General features: G+C 43.6%; 2 protein-coding genes across 3 annotated transcripts in view; both read left to right on the forward strand.

The window, feature by feature from the left end:
* Window positions 1-4963, forward strand: part of LOC128770068 (sodium channel protein type 4 subunit alpha B-like) — a 28456-nt gene extending 23493 nt beyond the window's left edge. The window contains exons 21-27 of the mRNA XM_053884301.1: window positions 352-474; window positions 903-1175; window positions 1757-1810; window positions 1881-2018; window positions 2187-2291; window positions 2360-2630; window positions 2705-4963. Coding sequence (XP_053740276.1) covers window positions 352-474; window positions 903-1175; window positions 1757-1810; window positions 1881-2018; window positions 2187-2291; window positions 2360-2630; window positions 2705-3933 — 2193 coding nt within the window. The 3' untranslated portion in view covers window positions 3934-4963. The remainder of the gene's footprint in view (window positions 1-351; window positions 475-902; window positions 1176-1756; window positions 1811-1880; window positions 2019-2186; window positions 2292-2359; window positions 2631-2704) is intronic.
* Window positions 4964-7126: 2163 nt separating this feature from the next.
* On the forward strand, window positions 7127-13775 carry LOC128769371 (zinc finger protein 420-like). 2 transcript variants are annotated; one of them, XR_008416388.1, is made up of 9 exons: window positions 7127-7284; window positions 7742-7944; window positions 8829-8921; window positions 8997-9092; window positions 9335-9445; window positions 9613-9742; window positions 9823-11691; window positions 11760-11856; window positions 11957-13775. XR_008416388.1 is itself a non-coding variant. In XM_053883035.1 (8 exons), the coding sequence occupies exons 1-8, from the start codon at window positions 7272-7274 to the stop codon at window positions 11789-11791; spliced, it is 2547 nt and encodes an 848-aa protein (XP_053739010.1). In that variant the 5' UTR covers window positions 7127-7271; the 3' UTR covers window positions 11792-11934. The 2 variants fall into 2 exon arrangements, 1 of the variants encoding a protein (XP_053739010.1); XM_053883035.1 differs by lacking the exon at window positions 11957-13775 and having other exon boundaries at window positions 11760-11934.
* Window positions 13776-13824: the final 49 nt, after the last annotated feature.

Raw genomic sequence — 13824 nt, forward strand, 5'->3', positions numbered from 1 at the left:
CATCATCAGTCATTGTCACTCTTCCAAGGGTCATTCAACAGCGGAATATAATCTTTCCTCTTTGTCCGTTTTGGATGTAGAATAGAGTGGAAGTTTAAATTCAATTAAAATTGACCACCAAATTTTCTAAAATGGTTCCCAACTGTGGAATGTCCTGATTGCAAAGCTAACTCCAATGTTGTCTCCCTGTCTTTAAAGTTTTTATTATATTGTCCCAATTTTAATATTTTTCAACCGTAGAGATGGATAGATTTACTAACCTCAAGCTGGGAAACGAATGTAAAATGTCCTAGACATTAATAAAGGAACATACAATTCAATTAAACGCCATTTTTTATTCTCAACCCGTAGGTGTCTCTGATAAGCCTGATCGCAAACTCGCTTGGATATTCAGACTTTGCTGCCATCAAGTCCCTGAGGACGCTGCGGGCCTTGAGACCTCTGCGAGCTTTGTCCAGATTCGAAGGCATGCGGGTGAGAAAGATGCTCGGCGGTAATGTTCCGTTGATCCTGTGTTGAAAACCCCAGCAGAAAATGTTTTCACTCCAATTACCTGACAGGACAGGAGGAAGAGAATTTGGCAGGCCAGCTGTTTAGCTGCTCAGAACACACTCTACATGTCAACCCTGGGAGACAGTGGGAGGTGGTTCATGGAGCCATCTGTCTTAGTATATCTGCTCAAAATATAGTCTTATAACCTTAAGAGACCTCTTGAGAATGCAACTGAGTTCATCTCTCATGATGACATAAGTACATGATGTAAAGTTACTCCATAAAATACCAGATATTTTTGGACAGCTATAGTAGGCATAAGCCTGACTTTAAAAAAGGGGTTGCATCTGAGACTCAGAGTGGAGTCAAGCTATTTCCCATAAACCTTAAGTTATTCTTTGACCCGACAGGTGGTCGTGAACGCTCTGATCGGAGCCATCCCCTCCATCATGAACGTGCTGCTTGTGTGCCTCATCTTCTGGCTCATCTTCAGTATCATGGGCGTCAACCTATTTGCCGGCAAGTTTGGGAAGTGTGTGAACAGAACCGGCTTCATCCACAACGTCTCCATCATCAACAACAAGTCGGACTGTCTCGCCATGAATGACACGCAGTTCTACTGGACCAAAGTCAAGGTTAACTTCGACAATGTGGGACTCGGCTACCTGTCTCTACTGCAAGTGGTGGGTTCAAGAAATGCCTAGATTCATTTTCAGTAAAAGTACTCAATAGAAAGGGATTGGGCATCATGAGGAAGGAAGAAGCTGGAGTTAGGAAAATGTCTAGACAAATAATAAAGACTAGTGGTGCATATTTATTCTTGTAAAATCTGGAATTTATTTTAGTTTTATTCATGCACTGACACCTGTCAAGCCCCATTCCAGCATTGTCAGTGTGAAATAGAAGATGACTCACCTTCTTAGTGCCTCAGTAGTGAAGGAGTTAGTCTACAAAAGCCGAATTTGCTAAATGTAAAGCTGTAGACAGACAGATTCATGTTTCAACAAACCTTCATGAAAGTATGCAGGAACACAGGAAGTTATGTTTTCTTCCTTGATCTGGACGTATATACTAATCAATGAACCTCACTAGATCAGTCTCAAGACCTTATACATGTGCATCTCTTCAGTGTGTCAGCGCACGGCTGAATTACTTCCGGCGGTTCAAGTCAAACATCACCATTCACCTCCGACAACATTTCACAGTTTAGACTTAATTTGGAGTATTAAATAATCCTTAACCACCCAGTGAACGCTTTTTTCAGGCGACGTTTAAAGGATGGATGGAAATAATGCACGCAGCAGTGGATTCAAGAGGAGTGAGTATAATTCCATCCCTGCCTAAATTTTAATCCCTTCACGCGCACTAACCAGCCCATTTGTTTGCAGGTGGAGGAGCAACCCATCAGGGAGATTAACCTCTATATGTACCTATACTTTGTCGTCTTCATCATATTTGGCTCCTTCTTCACCCTCAATCTCTTCATCGGCGTCATCATCGACAATTTCAACCAGCAGAAGAGAAAGATGAGTATCATCGATGGTCACATTAGGGATTAGTTTTTTAAACCCGCAGCAGATGGGGAGCGCAGCTCACTCCGTATAATCAGTGTCATGGATTCCATTTTTATTGTCTCTGCAAGTAGAGCTCAAAACAAATGTCTGTAAAATAAAGTAGTGTATTCTGGCCTCTACTTAGGGGGGCAGGATATTTTCATGACGGAAGAGCAGAAGAAGTATTACAACGCCATGAAGAAATTGGGGACCAAAAAGCCTCAGAAGCCGATCCCTCGTCCTGCGGTAACACAGCTGGCTGCGACGCACCTGCTCAAACATCGCCCTGATATTTTGAACCTTTCGTCTTACAGAACGTTCTCCAGGCGTTTCTTTTCGATCTGGTGTCCAAACAAGCGTTCGACATCATCATCATGATGCTCATCATCGTCAACATGGTGACCATGATGGTGGAAACGGATGAGCAGTCCGACCGCATGGAATCCATCCTCAACAAGATCAACCTGGTCTTCATCGTGATCTTCACCACCGAGTGCATGATGAAGATCTTTGCTCTGCGTTGCTACTTTTTTACAGTCCCGTGGAACATCTTTGACTTTGTGGTGATAATTCTGTCTATTGTGGGTAAGAGAGCCAGATTTAGAAGAGACATTTCGGGTTAAGCTCTACCTTCTCTGATCACATTTCTTTCGTTACAGGCATCGTCCTCGCTGACATCATTGAAAAGTATTTTGTATCTCCGACTCTGTTTCGAGTGATCAGGCTGGCCAGGATCGGACGAGTCCTTCGACTGATACGTGCCGCTAAGGGAATACGGACGTTGCTGTTTGCCTTAATGATGTCCATGCCAGCCCTCTTCAACATCGGCCTCCTGCTCTTCCTGGTCATGTTCATCTATGCGATCTTTGGGATGGCGAACTTTGCCTATGTGAAAAAACAGGACGGAATAGATGACATGTTTAACTTTGAGACTTTCGGAAACAGCATGATCTGCCTTTTCCAGATCAGCACCTCAGCCGGTTGGGACAACCTCTTGAGCCCGATAATGTCCGGCTCCCCGGACGAGTGCGACGTGAACTATGTCAACACTGGCACCAACACTCGGGGGAACTGTGGCAGTCCCTCAGTGGGCATCGCTTTCTTTGTGAGCTACATCATTATTTCCTTCCTCATTGTGGTGAATATGTACATAGCTATAATTTTGGAGAACTTCAGTGTGGCCACGGAGGAGAGCACAGAGCCGCTGAGCGAGGACGACTTTGAGATGTTTTATGAGGTGTGGGAGAAGTTTGATTCTGAGGCCACGCAGTTTATCGAGTTCTCAAAGCTGTCGAACTTTGCCGACACGCTGTCGGAACCGTTGCGTATCGCCAAGCCCAACAAGATCAAACTCATCTCCATGGATCTCCCCATGGTCAGTGGGGACCGGATCCACTGCCTGGATATTTTGTTTGCCTTTACAAAGCGAGTTCTTGGAGAGTCTGGTGAGATGGACGCCCTCAAGCAGCAAATGGAAGAGAAGTTCATGGTGACGAACCCATCCAAGATCTCACACGAGCCCATCACATCCACACTAAGACACAAAATGGAAGAGGTGTCGGCCATCATCATTCAGAGATGCTATAGGAGGCATCTGGTGCGGCGGCAGATGAAGCAGGCGTCGTACCTCTATCGACAGATCAACTACGAGACGGAGGTGGATGTGGAGAATGCTCCAGAGACCGAGGGGCTGATCGCCTCCATGATACAGCACTACACCCCAGAGGGGGTGGAGCTCATGCAGACCACAGAGGCCACGTCCATGTCCTCACCACCTTCCTATGACAGCGTGACGAGGGCAGCCAGTGACCTCTCAGAAGTCATCCAGACAATCTCCAGAAACTCTAGACTGGATCCCAGTGAAAACTATGATGAAACATTTCTTTGAGATTTGACTGAGAGGAGCGTTTTGGAATGATTTTATTTTGTATTATGCACATTCAAAAGGTACAGATGATATTTTAAGAAGTACAGCTAGAGTCTAGCACCTTTCAATATATGTGCACCATCACTACATACAACTAAAAATTCTTCATCTGGGACCAAAATATCTGGTCCTAAAAACACTTAAACAATCTTGACAATAATCGAACTGCCACACTGTCCTCTGATTCATATTTTTATAAAATATTGAAGTCACATGATATTAAATGGTAATAAGAAGTATATTTTTAATATCTTGTGGAAGCAGTTTACTGAAGCAAACCATTAAGAACAGTTAAAATTATGCATTTTACATACTATGTTTGTGATTCAATATGGCAGATTAAATATCACAAGATGTTATCAGGCAAAGAAGGCGTTATAATGTTGAAAATAAATGAATTATTTCAATTGCTGTTGAGAACTGATCTGAAACAATCCCCCTGGTGATTTATGGTGGCATAAGAAATAATTTGTAAGTTGTAAACATCTTCATTTTAAAGGACTTCCTACTCCTTTAAATCCACACCTTCTTGCTGGCTTCATGCCACTTCAGGCTCTTAAAAATAACCCTTTATATGCTGATTTTTTTTTACATCAGAAGGCAGTGTGGCCAGTAAAATAGTTCATAAAATGGCAGAATTTAAACTTTCTTCCCAGTTAATATTTGAATAACACAGACTACAGGTTGTGTGTTTTAATAATCCTGATTTATGTGCCTACTATTGATCGTCCGCACACTTTTCTCATTCTTATTTGACCCGATGGATGTGGTCTGGAAGGGCACGGGCGCACTAAAATTGCATTTTGTAAGGATGTTTGAGGATGTAAAAATGTATTTTTAACTATTTTTTGTAATGTATTTATATAAAGGGGCAGCCATAACGACATGATCAGATCATATCAACGTTCTGTGTTTGCTTTTATATCAGACTTTCCTTGAGAACCTGATTGTCTGTACTGCTTTTAGGCCAATCATGAATGTCTTTATTAAACCTCAAAGAATCACATTTGTTTGTCATTAAATCTTTGAGAGTTGTTCTGGGAGTTGAACCATAATGCATCATTTGGATTGATTTAGCCGACAGAGTAAATAGAACAGCAGCGTTGTGCTAAACAAAGTAATTAAAAAAAACAAAAATCAATATATAGTTCGGTTCTCTCGGTATAACCTTGAAAAACGTCCTCCCTGCTCACTTCAAGTGGAGTTTAGTGCAGGCGCTAAAGCTTTTCACCTGTAAATTTCTCCTCATTGACTGAAGAGAGCGGTGACTTAAACTTTTCCTTTCACTGAGAGCCAAAATTGACTTGTCTCAGCTGTCCATGCAGAGCTCTAGCGCTTCTCTAATTTCACATGATGGAGCAGTTAGCTGATTTGACCTCATTACATCGCAGGGTGCTTTTAAATCTGTGTGAAAAAAAAAAAGCAGGACAGATGTGCTCAGACCACTGAGTCTACATGGCTGTCTGTCCTTGTCAGCGTCAGTGTGCCCTTTAGCGCTCAAAACTGTTCGCAATGCCACAACAATGGAACAGGTTGCAACTGAGAATCAATGGGACGCGCACAGAAAAAGAAGCCCCTCACGTATGACTGACGCCAACAAATCCGCTGGAGCACCAGGTGTGGTCATCGTGATTTAGCTTCTGTCTTAAAACTTGTCGCAATTTTGTAAAAAAGAATCACCAAGAGTGCCAATTTGGATTCATCCCCAAAGAGATTTCCTCTCCCTGGTTGTCGGGTGGTCAAATCCAACTCGGACCAGCTGGGATGGAGGGATAATCTTTGTGTAGAGAAAAAAATATCGCTTGTTTTAATTACACACACACCAGCACGCACTCCTCCGCTTTCTCTCTCTGTCCCTCTCACACACTCACACTCCACACACATATACAGGAGCAGACCCGCAACCAGCCCGTCCACACAATCTCATGACAGACAGATGTGTACTGCACATTTAATTTGAGTTTTTGCGCAAAATTACCACGAATGATGTGACATGACTCAGTAATTGATCTAATTGTTGAACATGTGGCGGAGATTAGCGCTTAAAAATGATTAAAAAAGCACTTTGTTTAATTACAGGTCGCCGCACAAGACAGTGTCATCAACAAACGTTCGTATATTGCAGACTGAAGTAGCCGAAACTTTTGATGACTCACCTTTTCTCAACCAAACACTGAGACACTAAAACACTGAGAATGATCTAATCTTAGATCCAGGAGCTATTTACCATCCAGCCAACTCTAATATTCAGCGTCAAATGTGCTTATATTATCACCTGTCAGACTCAATTTTCATCTGTAACACATTAATACATTAAGAAATGAAAACACATTATCACTATTTACAGCTCGGACCTAGCTAAACAGAGCCTGGCGGTCGATGCAAACTAGCTAAGCTGTGAAGAATCTAATGTTTTAAACATTCAACAGAAGAGATTATGTCAGTTAAATAATTCAAGTCATGAATGCAGATTTTATTTATTCTTTGAAAACCTTCAACCAACACCTTCAACAACAATTATACATAAGAACTACATTATCTTCTTTTACCTCCCAATACTGAATTCAAATGTATGTATAATATATAAATATGTGTATACAAAATATTTATGTATTTATAATTAAAACGTATTTAAAGATTGTGAACAACGAATATCTGCATTATAAATAATTGTTACATTTTAAAATGTATAATCTATTTCATGATACTTTGCGATCATTTCGTTCAATAGCAAGGAATTTAAAATAAGTAAACGACTGCATATAGAGTTGAATTTACAAATTGCTTTTACGTGACATCTAGTGGACGATTGTGTAACAACAAGCGGCGACTTCAATCTCTAACTGAGGAACTTAAACCCTAACAAAACTAAACGACAGCTCAAATTAAATCATTGAAACTTTGTTTCTACAGTCTTGTTTTTACAGACTAGTCTGGAAACCGGCTTAGGAAATAATGAGCATCAGACTTTAAGAAAAAAAAAAAAGATCCTTTGCAGTTTTTTTCCAGAGCTATATTACTTGAAATGCAGTTTTAACCTGACATACTTACGGTAACATGTCCAACTGATGAAAAGTGCGTTGCTGCGGTGTGCCATCGTCATACGCCGTGAAGCAAAACAAGCCTCCCCGTGCCAAGCGCACCTCCGACGCAGTCACCGCCCCTCGCCAGCAACGCGTTTTCAGGAAGAAGTTGGCGCCAGAAGCCCTGCTTGCTATTAGCTCTCGGGCTAACTGTAACAATGACATATGTCCTACTATAATTTTTTTGGACTCGTGTCACTGTAAAATAACTCCAACATGAGTGAAATGGGTATGTATATGGCTTCCACATGAATATAAGGCATGTGCTTTAGCCTTTTAATGCTCTTTCCAGTTAGCAATATCGATGGCTTAGCCTGCGCTCACCAGGCCTCGACTAATACCTGGAACAAGAATTGTTGTCCGCTTGGTTTCACATTCAATATCAGCGGCCTTGTTGCTAAAATCTTGGCTAACACAAACACAATCCGTTGATTTAAATGCTTTATGTAGACTATACAGAAAGGGTGTCGGAATTGTTTAGCTGACGCTTAACCGCAGCTTTGTACGTCACATTGCAAATTTTGCTCAGGTCAGATCTACTTTTATTCGATTCCTGTCGTTAATTTTGTCTTGGTTTTGCATTGAACACATGAGTGCGTCTAAATAGCACGTACTGTACCGTAGAACTGGACGATAAACGTGTGTATGCGATGCCGTCTGTGTGACATTATTGAACATCTCTGCAGAGTTCAGCGTCCCCCTGTCATCCCTGGCTCTCCTGGTCCCTCCTCTCAGGCTGATGTCTGCAGTGATGTGGGAAGTGGTACGACAGAGAAACACGAACCACTACGGAAAACTGGAGGAGTTCGTTTCCATGGTTACAGATGCTGTACCTGATCTGATGAGTAAAAGAGAGGGAAGGCTGCTCTCACTGGGTCTGAGGGCAAGGGTACGTCTTTCTTTAGGATATAGGAATATGATGAGGGAAACATCACTTGTTTTTTTTTTTTTTTTATCCGTCTTAGTGGGAATAAGTAGTGAAAAACCATAATATGAGTGGAGACTGGAGGGAAGTTGGAAGAAGAGGCCGGGTGTTTAAATAAAATATACAGTGGTAACTTGGTTTTCGCACATCCCAGAATTCTAACAAATCGGAATTCAAACAAAAATTTAGAGATTTTTTTGCTTCGGATTTCGAACAAAAATCCAGAACTCGAACGCCCCCTAAAAAGCCGGAAAAAACATGAGCACTCCAGGGTTTGATGTCCTGTTGTCGGTGAGTGTTACTTGGTTTATGACTTTGTCACAGCCAAACTGCACAGAAGCGCACATTCAGAGCTGGACACGCACCGGGCACCTCTTCACTTCTGGAGAGACGTCACTCACTCAGCAACCTCCCACATGCAGCGGTCACACACATAGACGAACAGCGCACCTGCAGCAGACACTCTACATTCACTCCTACAAAAGCCTATTTTAAGGCTTGGAACGCATTATTTCTTTTTCCATTCATTGTAATGGGAAAAATCGATTCAGATTTCGAACAAACCGCTTCTCGAACGGCCGTCTGGAACGGATTGGAGTAGAGAACCGAGGTACCACTGTATTCTACTGCCAGGCACGTTTTCTTTATGGATAAAAGCTAGTAAGAAATGTTGGTCATATTTAAATATAATTGGATTTGTGTTATGACAACTAGGGTTCATATTGTATTATTGGACTTGGTGTGTAGCCCTGAAACTGAAACCTACCAGTGATTTAAAAAAAGAAAAAGCCACCCCTGAACAATGCACGATGAGAGTATGTCCGGTAAAATGTCTTGTTTCTTTTAAGACCACCTTGGAGCTGCTACGCTCGGAGCACCCTGAAGACCTCAAGGCTGTGGAGACTCACCTGAATAGAATCAGGACTTCCTGCATTGAGGAGGCAAGTTTTGGTTTCTGCTCTTTTAAACTTACTATTGCAGTTCATATTTTGTGAACTTGTTTTTGACCTTCCTAGGCGAATGAGCTCGATCTTGAGGCACCAGAGGCCAACTTTATGAAGTTGGTCCAGGGTCTCATTGAGGACACAGATGGAAGGGAACATTTTCTTAAGGTAAAATAGTTTATTTACCTGAATTGATACTAGTGAGTTGTGGTACAACTTTGTTATGATCACCTGTGAAAACAGCTGCTCATTTACTAACAATTTTTAAGCATATTTTCCATCATGCATTTTTAGCATTTGGTCAGTGTTCGGTTTATGCTCAGTCTGGTGCTGCTTGTTTCATGTTTTGCGGATTCATTTAATAATTCATCTGTGGTTGAAATGAATTCTCTGGATTGCTTCACCAACAGAATGTCTTTCCTGTCGAGTATGGCCCTGACTTTGACACAGCACTGGAGACGCTGGTGTGCGAGTTCTTCTCTCGGCTGGAGGAGCTGCTTCCTATACCAGACTTCAAACAGGTTCGCCGAATAGCTCGCTCTCTTACATCACCTGTTTAGATCAATTCAACTCTGTTAGATTTTCTTCATTTAAATTGTCAAGCCGGCAAATTTCAAATTAAGTTTTACTGTGTGCCCCTGTATGTTCTATATTATCACTTTCATCGAAAATAACTTCTCTTCTATAGACTGCATCCTGGATAAGTGCTGCCCCCTCTGTCTTGGAAGAGTACATGCAGTGTGTCTCAAATGGCGATGACCTCAAGTTACTTCTCCAGAGCAAGCAGTGTCATGGAAAGTTGGCTAAGACCAGTGTTGGTATGTATTTACTGAAGACAAATGTCGACAGTCATGGACTGATTCCTAAATTGTCTTCCTCTCTTATTCCCCTCAAACAGCTCAGTTCCCATCAGATGATCTTCTCATTTCCTCTTTGTCTCTCCCTCCATCGCTGGAAGTTGCCATCACCTCTCATACCAGTGGCTGTGATGATGAAAATAATGTCGTTCCTCAGATTGTCATGTTCGATGAGGAGCTGTCTACGCATCCGTCTACTTCAGCCGACTTTCCCGACTCTCCTAAACAGCCTGAGATGTCTCCTCCTCGTCGGCGACAGCAGCAGGGAGTCCATAAATGCCCTGACTGTGACAAATGCTTCAAGCATCACTCTGTCCTTATCGAGCACCAGCGGCTTCACAGTGGCCTGCAGCCTTACAACTGCTCCGAGTGTGGCAGAGCTTTCAGAACCGCCACCCTGCTCGCTGGGCACAGGCTGCGCAAGTGCAAAAATGCTGCTTACCTGTGCATCAAGTGCGGCAACAGCTTTCCCACGTCTCTGGACAAATTTCGTCATCACTGCCCGAAACGGGGCCGTAGCTATGAATGCAGGCATTGCAGGAAGACTTTCCAAAAGTCCAGCAGCCTGAAAGAACATCTACTGACACACTCGCAGAGCCGCCTGTTTAAGTGCAGCCATTGTGGCCTTGGGTTTTCAGGCATCGGTGACTTGAAGTATCATCAGCAAGTGGATCATGATAAGCCCTATCAATGTAAGGATTGTGGGAAGAGCTTTATCTCCTCCAAGAGTCTGACTAAACATCAACAACGCCATGAAGAGCTCAGAGAAATGGAGACGGTGAAGATGATGAGTGGAGGAAAACACGGGAAAAGTGGGTCCTCTCATCGCTCCGCCTCAGCATCGATGTCGTCCAGAAAAGTGTCTGTCAAGGCGGTTTACACCCGTGGTAGAGTCACACACAACTGTCCGCTGTGTGGGAGGAGTTTCAAGTACCGCTTTGAGTTCCTTGAACATCAGAGGTTCCACACAGCCACAAAGCCATACAGATGCTCCCAGTGTGGGAAAGCCTTCCGCACCGAGGCCCACCTGTCCGGCCACAGGAAGAGGAAGTGTAAAAACGCTGCCCACGTTTGCACCAAGTGCGGCTCACAGTTCAGATCCCTGCATGAGCGTGTGAGACACCAGTGTGTGCAGCTGCTCACCAAGTATCAGTGTTCTCATTGTGGGAAGACCTTCAAGATGGCCCACCAGCTGCGCAACCACCAGATGACCGAGCATCAGCTCCCCTACAGCCCCAACCACCGCTTCAGGTGCAGGTACTGCGATGCCACGTTTCCGGGTATCAGCGAACTCAAGTACCATCAGAGAGTGGACCACGAGAAGCCATACCAGTGCCAGGAGTGTGGCAAGTGCTTCCTGTCCGAGAAGTGTCTGTCCAATCACGAGCTTCGCCACAACGATGACAGACCAGAGAGCTGTCTGGTTTGTGGTCGCGGCTTTAGAAACCGCTACGACTTAAAGCAGCACATGCGGACTCACACGGGCGAGCGTCCTTACCAGTGCACCCACTGTTCCCAGTGCTTCTCCACGGCCGGGGGTCTGAGGAGCCACACCCGTGTCCACACCGGTGAGAAACCACACGTCTGTCCGGATTGTGGGAAGGCGTTCTCCCAGATGGGAGCAATGCGCACCCACAGACTCACCCACACGGGAGAGAGGCCCTTCAAGTGCACCGTGTGTGGAAAAGGTTTCACCATGGCACATAAGGTAACCGTGCACATGCGCGTGCACACTGGAGAGAGACCATACGTGTGCTCCCAGTGCGGGAAAGCATTTTCTGACGGAAGTGTTCTGAAGCAACACATGCTAAACCACTCTGGCGTCAGACCCTTCCACTGCCAGATCTGCCCCAAGACCTACACCTGCCTGAACCACCTGAGGAGGCACCTGAAGAGTCATTCCAACATGAGTTAGGCATACAATTTAATGGACCCATGACGGACTTCACGCTAACTAAGGCTCCTTCTGTTTTTTTAGCAATCAACGTTAAGTGGACTGACTCGCGTTGAAGTGGCTTTTACTCGGTTTCATGTCATGGTTGTTGCAGTTCTATGATGGAGACAATTTTGGTGAGGTACTGTATGGTACGCTGTTCTGAGCAAAATTTATTTTTAAAAAGTCATTAAACAATCAAGGAAATGTTTTTGTCTTCTTAACTATCACTGACCATAAAGGATGTAGCCATGTCTGATACATATACACCATTATTTTGGTGTTACGAAATGGTGATGACAGCCTAGGTAGGTATCAAACCAGTGACAGTATGTGATATTTCTGGTTGTAATGTTAGCTGCTGACTTGTGTTTCTATTGACAGGTTATTTCAAATTGGGTGAGAAGCCCAACCGACCACTTGGGAGTGAGAGTAGAGCTGCTGCCTCATCACATAGGAAGTATTGCGGACGCCTCACTTGGATCTCACCTGACTTCTTCAGCAGGTTTTCTTTGCACATCATGCACAGAGACACCAGGGCGATCCCAGATAAGTTTTAATTGAGCCACATAGCAAATGATGACATACACATCTACTTACATCCGTTTTGATCGGGGCAGATTGCTGCTCCATGCAACAGTCTTTTTGCTGTGTGTCCACGTTTACACTACCTCAACGCTAGATGGCAGTATTTCACTGTTACACTTGGGAAATGTATTTTTTTAATATTTAATTTATTTTATTTGAGTATTTTATTTTCATGAAATGTTTTGTTTGTGTTTTTAAAGGAATTATTATGACGCATTATTTAGGAAAAGCAGGCCTGATGAACCAGCATCAGATGTCCATTCCCCTTTCCTGTCATTATCGGCGTGGTTGAGAATCTTGATTAGCCCACCATTTCCTGTCTGTGAGGCTGTTGTCTAGAACATCTGAAGCAGACTCTGCTCCACATGCAGCCATGATGACATCCAGATTAATCCCTTCCATCTGCTCTGGTTTACATATTTTGGTTTGGTGAAAAACAAAACCCCTTTCCGTCTAGTGCTGCAACTTTTGGGTCACACTTTCTCAATTAAAGTCCTAGACAATGAAGTTCTGAAGTAACACTGCGCTAACGCACACACTGAAGTGATCAAGTCTCTTTTTTTTCTGTCTGACTCAGAAACACCGGTGATTCTGCAGAAAGTCATTTTGCCAGAATACGCCTCCGGGACGCAAACCAGACCCCTTCCCTGGAAATACCTCTCTACATGTTGGTGAACCAATTTTTACATGACGCGTTTCCTTTGCTTGTTGGCTTCAGTGTGAGATCACCCAGTGATGTCAGCTCACACCTGCCAGCCTCATGCAGCAAGAAACCTCTGACTTCTGCTCCCTTCACCACAGCTGCATGATGAACTTGGTGAACTTGAAATTTAACGACTCCCCGAAATATGTAATGAGCATCGTAGATGAACTTCTACACACTTTGATACTGCCAACAATGTACAATGAGCGCTTGACATATAAACCCAGATCACTGCCAGATGTGCCTCTTTTCAGCCCTCCTACCATGTTTCTTCAGAATCTGGGGGGGAAAAAACGTGAGCTCAGTGGAAAATTTGAGTCCAACTCTTCACTTGTCCAACAACCATGGAACATCCTCCCACACCAACACCTTGCCAAATCCAGGCTTCCAGCCTCCTCCCACAAACAAGACGCCCCTCTACAGTCAGGGCCGCTAGATGATGCTGTTTCCCTTCAGGTTACCGGTGGAAACCGGCGTAAAACCCCTATTCTCCACCTCCATACCTCAGCCCCCACCTTAAAAAAAAAACTTTTTTATGTTCCCGTCAGGTCCATGGACCGAGGTGAACCAGATGTAATGAAACCCCTCCTCCTTTTTCTTCAGAAAAATTCTTCTACACAAAAAAAAAATGATCTCATGATGCTGCAGCTGCTTGTCATTATGTGTGTTTGCCGCAGTCTACATGTATTTTGTGCCCGAGAACTCTTTTATCTCCCAAGTAAACCTAGACTAAAGCATTGATTACAACAAAAGGTCAACGGATGTTTGGAAAAAGTCGCAGATAGCCTTTTAAGGAAGTCAGGAGATGCGCCTTAACGG

Source organism: Synchiropus splendidus, chromosome 13 (genome assembly GCF_027744825.2).
Source record: "Synchiropus splendidus isolate RoL2022-P1 chromosome 13, RoL_Sspl_1.0, whole genome shotgun sequence".
In the NCBI taxonomy this organism is placed as follows: domain Eukaryota; kingdom Metazoa; phylum Chordata; class Actinopteri; order Syngnathiformes; family Callionymidae; genus Synchiropus; species Synchiropus splendidus.

Bases quoted from the DNA above. Each gene is read 5' to 3' on its own strand.
- LOC128769371 (XM_053883035.1), top strand. The intron at 9,093-9,334 runs GTAAAATAGTTT...CTTCACCAACAG, and splicing joins GAAGGGAACATTTTCTTAAG to AATGTCTTTCCTGTCGAGTA. The intron at 9,743-9,822 runs GTATGTATTTAC...CCCCTCAAACAG, and splicing joins GTTGGCTAAGACCAGTGTTG to CTCAGTTCCCATCAGATGAT.